Source organism: Anser anser (genome assembly GCF_964211835.1).
Source record: "Anser anser genome assembly, chromosome: Z".
NCBI lineage: Eukaryota > Metazoa > Chordata > Aves > Anseriformes > Anatidae > Anser > Anser anser.
This window is the reverse complement of record NC_139723.1, coordinates 19,731,856-19,737,855: the sequence shown is the minus strand read 5'-3', so window position 1 is coordinate 19,737,855 and position 6,000 is coordinate 19,731,856. Positions and strand designations below refer to the sequence as shown.

At 35.4% G+C, this 6,000-nt stretch overlaps 1 protein-coding gene across 5 annotated transcripts in view; it reads right to left on the bottom strand.

Annotated features, from left to right (window-relative positions):
• Positions 1–3,192: 3,192 nt before the first annotated feature.
• Positions 3,193–6,000, bottom strand: part of TNFAIP8 (TNF alpha induced protein 8) — a 65,962-nt gene continuing 63,154 nt past the window's right edge. For all 5 annotated transcript variants that reach the window (XM_083816227.1, XM_083816228.1, XM_083816229.1 and 2 more), the window contains exon 2: positions 3,193–5,047. In XM_083816227.1, the coding sequence (XP_083672353.1) occupies positions 4,482–5,047 (566 nt within the window). In that variant the 3' untranslated portion in view covers positions 3,193–4,481. The remainder of the gene's footprint in view (positions 5,048–6,000) is intronic.

The window sequence follows — 6,000 nt, the reverse complement described above, 5'->3', positions numbered from 1 at the left end:
GTACGGATTAGTTTTTTAGAACTTCTTTCTTCATAAGAACAAATGCAAGATTAAAACAATCAAAAAAATTAAAAAACAACCAACCCACCAAAAAACCCTAACTGCATTACTTAGTCTAAATAAACTGTCCAAGTAGTATCCACAGTGTGCTTTTGGGTACCAAGATTTTCACCATAGCAAACCTTCTTCTCCGAGAAAGTTTCATTTATGTGAAAACCATAAAAATAAGGTATTATGGAACTTTTCTGGACAACTATAATCTCCTTTGACAGTTGTTTTATCCAGAGCACAGATGTTTGCCTCTTAACCATGAATGTTGGCTGACCTGCCCAAATCCCAATGAAAAACAGTTTTAAAAAGAAGCTTTCTCTGGAAATGGTTATGCAAACTGGAATCTTGATTTCACGTTAAAGTATACCCTCTGTCATACTTTCAAAAGCATATTTAAAAAAAAAAAAAAAGGTCACTTGAGCTCATGTACTCATGTACTGAAATCACAGATAAATACTTGCTATACTGATGAGGGTATAGATTATATCCAAGGCAGTATTAGCAACTAAATCAAGACGTAGATTGTTCTTTCAGATTTCAAATGACTTGGGGGGGGGGGAAGGGGGAAAAACAGGAAACTGCTATTTAGGTCTGCTTTTTTCATTAGGTGAAGTGGGTAACATATTCCATCTAACCTTCTCCATAGATGCGTACACAATGTAGTATAATCCTGGGGCAAAAGGAGCAGGGAGGGAAGAGATGTAGCTGAAAAGCAGCTATTTATGCTGCTTGTAAAGTGGGAAGAGCATGTGAAGCCAAAGGAAGGCTACGGTAGCAGGTCACCGGGTGATGAATGCTTATCAAAGATCATCATCCAAGCCCGCAGAGCGTGCAGCTTACTGACCATGGTGGACTTACAGGTACAGCATTAATATTTCTCTGCTAGGCCATGAAAACAAGCATGTTCCAGTTCCTGAAGGAGTTCCACGCGCAGGTCCAGTTTACCTTTCCGTAGTCACACTATAACTGGTATGCCAGTAGCTGCAAGTTGCTGGAAAACAGCTGAAGCCAACTGTCATCAAAATGAGATCACTGCTTCCTTGGGACAATACAATCTTTTTTTAGGGGGAGATGTGAGAAAACAATTGGCCATCTCCTCATTCCTTTATTTTACAGGAATTTAGTTTAAGGGAGGGGTTGAATCTTTTTTTAGAAGAGACATGATTCTCCTAAATAAAAACAGTTCTTGAAAGCTTCCAGACTCTGGCTGATAATCTCTGTACCTTCCAAAGGCAGACACATTTTTAGAGAGCTTAAAGACAAGAATAATGCTTATTATCTTACCTAATTATGTACTTTTGTTTGCCCATGCATACGCACACATACATACAAATGTAGTTAAGGGATGGTCAGAAGTTGTAGTGAATCGCTGCTAAGATGACACACACAAAGTGGGCACAATAACCCTCCTGTATCTTGTTTTCTTTGTATGGGTGAGATAACAGTTGTTTGATGTATCTTGTCAAAGGCTTGCAAGGTCTCACCACTTATTCAGCTCCTTTAAAGGGCTGTAACATTAGTTTTAACTTCCACAAATCCAGCAACACACTTCGGTGGCATCAGATACCACAGATTAACTACACATTAAAAGGACATTACGAATATGAAACTCCTAAGGTACTGAGATTTGAAAGCCTGCTGTAAAATGAATCTGTGGTGATTAGTTTTTAATATTTTAAGATTTTTTGGTCATTTTTACACTATTAAAATAGTGATGCATCAGTTTTAATGCACACGATAATGACATTATTCTATTTATAACTAAACAGTACTACTGTAACCTTTTCATTTTTAAACCCAGCTAGACAAGGAATACGTCAAAATTGTGCTAGAGGGTTGATGCAGGGACAACAGGTATATTAGAAGGAAAAGTGGTATCAATTTATTTCTGAAATTTTATACCTGAAGCCACTATTTATGTAATCTTGCAGGAAAAAAACAAATGAACTGCAAAATTGCACAGCTTAAGTGCTATACCATGTTATTTATAAAAGTAGGTCTTTGGAAATTCAGCTCAATTAGTTTCTTTAATAATTACAGAAGTCAATTCTTCATAAGTGAAAATGAATGCCAGAAAGGAACAATTTTTACAACATCTCAGAATAATGTAACTAGACTGTGAGCTAGGTATATCTTCTCCCTGTTGTCAAGTTTTTGTGTTTATAACCAAACCTCCAATAACTTTTTCTAAAATGTGTATGGCCAGATGATGCAGCTGGCAATACTGCAACTGAATACTTTACTCCATTACTGACAATGAAAATAGTTCAACTGCAGTATGACTCACATACGTATAAATAGGTGTTTGTTAACAATGTACAAAGAGCATTTAAGAAATTTTTGACCCAGGAAAAATTCATATTTGAACAGTCAAAATATTCTGGGTCATGGCTGAAGAAAATCTTTTGTGATTTATACAGCAAATGTGTGCAATGTGCCTGGCTCTACACAAAGTCCTGTCTTCCCTTTAGTAACTGTCACCATTCTTTATAAACTATGGCATTTTGTAGAATCTGCATGATTCAGAAATGGGATTTGTACAAAACAGCTTCAATTTCTAGTCAAGTTCCTTCCTATCCTCACCTCAGACAGAAGAACTGGGAAAGTAAATAACTTTCTCTTTCCATGTTGGAGAAAAATTACATAAGCCAATAAGCCAGAAACTGCGTTCTTACAGTTTGTGAGATTTCCTTCATGATGTTGCATCCCCATAAATGACTTCTGATGGACTACAGTAAAACATAAGAAGAGATCTTAACAGATACTCATTCAGATATCACACTAATAACCTAACTCTGCAAATTCTCATGCACTATCCTTATATCATTTTCCTGTTGTTCCAGCCTTGTAGTACATTAATCTTTTCTCCCTGCAGGACACTAATGACTTCTATAAAAGGAGTTCACCTTTTGAACACACATTTATCCAGCATATTTCTAGTGTCTTTCTGGGAATATGCAGAGCCTAGTGACTGAATGAACATGAATAAAAGTGAATTTTGCGTTCTAAAAAAATGACAAGCCATGTTGAAGCTGTATGTCAGAGGCTGTAATGCTCTGGTTGCCTGCACAGTCCAAGTATTATCTTTATGATTTACAGTGCAACAGGGAAAAAAAGAAAGAGAAAAAAAAAAAAGAAAAGTTCAGAGTGCAAATATTCTTTGGTTTACTCATAACAACAACAAAAAAAAGGACACAGCAAACAGCAAAAACACTGGTAATTAAATAAACTACAAATTCTTTATATGCTTCCTAATAAAAAGTCTTCAGATGTTTGAAATGTATTAACTTCATGCTTTTAAGTACATTACAGTGTCTAGAAAGTCACATTTTTCTTTTCCCCAAAGGCAAGGCAGGGAGAAGATGAGGGAGAAAAAAGTATGAAAGGTAGGAAGGGAGAAGAGAACAAATTGATTCAAGATGTCACTTTTCCATTAGTTAAATAGCATATACCCCAAATTAATTTGTTTTCTAGATACATTGTACAAAAAGCAAACTGGCTTGGAATTTATTTTCAGATGCTTAAGCTTTCTGAATTCATATCCCCCTAACGTATAAAATAAGCTGACCCACACCTTTGCAAAAATAATTATGACTTATTAGCAGGGTTCTAGAAATCTTAAGGAATTGCACAAGTCACTGTGTTTTACCTTACAATTTTGTATGTAGAGTTAAAATCACATACCACAGGTGTTGTCTAGGGAGTACTTTTTTTCCAATTAGGCAATTTTACTGTAGCTTATTGTTTCTGACATAATTAAAGGAAACAAGGCATCTGTGTAGATCTGTAAGGATCACTTAGTAGCCTTTCAGACATAAAGTTTTCACCACTGAGCTGGAGATGAACAAACCAGTTCAGACTTTATGTGACAGCATCACAGATATTATGTAAAACTGAATGTTTCATAAGGTCAACACCAGGAAGTTGTGATCTGTGCAGTGCTTATAAAAGACTATAAATGAATCAAATATATATTTTACAAATAAGCTGAAGAAATTATAGACTGTACCATCACCACGTTAATTATTTACCTGGACTCTGATCACTTATATTTCTGTAAATATAAAAGATTTGGATTGTCTGACAGCTTATCATTTTGTTTTGCATATCTGTCTTGCAAGACTCTTACTCTACTTGGACCCTTCTGTTTTATTGTCTTTATCCAGCTGTTTTTGTGGGCAAAGCACAGTGAAACAATGTCATGTGCTGTCTTTCTTCCATATGGACTGCAAATAGCAATAGACAGCTCATAACAAGGAATCAGCTTAATAAAGATCGTTCTGAAATATTTGTCAAAATATATATATATATATATAAAAAATCCCCAAAACGAGCAAAAAACCACCTTTTGCATGCTCCCTTATTCCTTCATAAATCAACAGTGTTCCATCTACAAATAATGCATAGGCAGTCAACTTTTATACAGGTACTTATATGTTCCCCTCATCTAGCATTTTGTTGACACCATCACAAAGTTTCTGCAAATGGAGTTTATAAGGTCCAAAGGGATTGTACAAGGCAGCCAAAAATTCACAATCAGAGAAGTGATCAAACACGTTGTTCACCCGTCCATGTGACTTTGCAGTTAGGTGACGCTGAATGATCTGGTGAAGTAGCTCTCTACAGTCATTTAACAGTTTGGACAAAAAATTCCTGTCAAAGGTATAATCCACCTGATGGAAACTGACCACGGTCTTAGCCAGCTGATGAACTTTCTTCTTGAATTTCTCCATCAATGCTATTTCATCCTGATTAAATTGGTTGTTCCTGTACAGGATCGCCAATTTGAGGACTATTTTAATGAGGTTTTTAATGATCTTCTCTGCTTCCTTTTTATTTTGTGTGTATTCCTTTGTCACTCTGTAAAGCTCATCTAAAACATCACTGCTTGTATCATCTATCAACGTAGTTGCTATTGATTTGGATACCATTTTTCCAAGGATCTTCTTCTGGGCCTGAATGGCCAAACTTTTGGAATTGAAGACATCGGTGGCCACTAGAAAAAAAAAAAAAAAAGAGGAAAAAAAAGAAAGAATGTATTCAGTACTTCATCACACACATACTACAAACAGCAAGCTAAGGAGTATTTCTGTATGTATCCATTCATCTTACTCCCTACTAATTACCACAGAAATAATGTAAATGTACTGTATATGGTAGCAGAAACAAGTTTCAGTACCTAATATTCTGTTGTCTTTAGGTTTACATTCTTTTAGAATTTTTTAGATTTGAGAAAATCAAAAAATTAGACAGAACGTGCTCAAAAAATGTTTTAAAATATCTCTCTGTATAAATACCTTTATATGTATGGATTGATGGGATTTCCAATCTAGGCAATGAACCTACCCTATTCAATCAGATGACTCCTAAGTTTGATCTAATTTTCATACTCATAATGAAATCTGAAACTAGCTAGTTTGGTAAAATCCTTTCTGCATTTTGCATGGGAATAGCTAAGAACTGGACACTAAGGAAATTAAGAAACCATGACTAATGACAACTACCAGTGCTATTCCATTAGATACAGTAAATCAACGTATCAACTACTGTAAATCTTTTTCCTTCTTAACATTTTATGTGATAAGTGAATTCAGATCCCATGTATGCATTCTGCAATACACATATAAAAGCAAAAATCCTTTGCTGAAGGCTGTATCAAGATTCTCTGGACGCAATCCGAAGATGCTAATTTTCAGAGGGAAAGCAAGTATATATTAACTCATCTATGTCCTATACTAAATGCAGAAACAGCCAAAAACGAAAAGTCTAGGGTTTGCCATTACACTTGCTAACATCACCTCATTAAGGAACTGCTCTGTGATCGATAAAGTAGATCCTACAACAGGTTTCTACGTTCAACACTATGCTTGCTTACACAAATATACCCAATGAGGTTCCAGTCTTTGTGAGGCTCCAGTCTTTTGTAATTTCTTTAAACGCTTTAAAAAA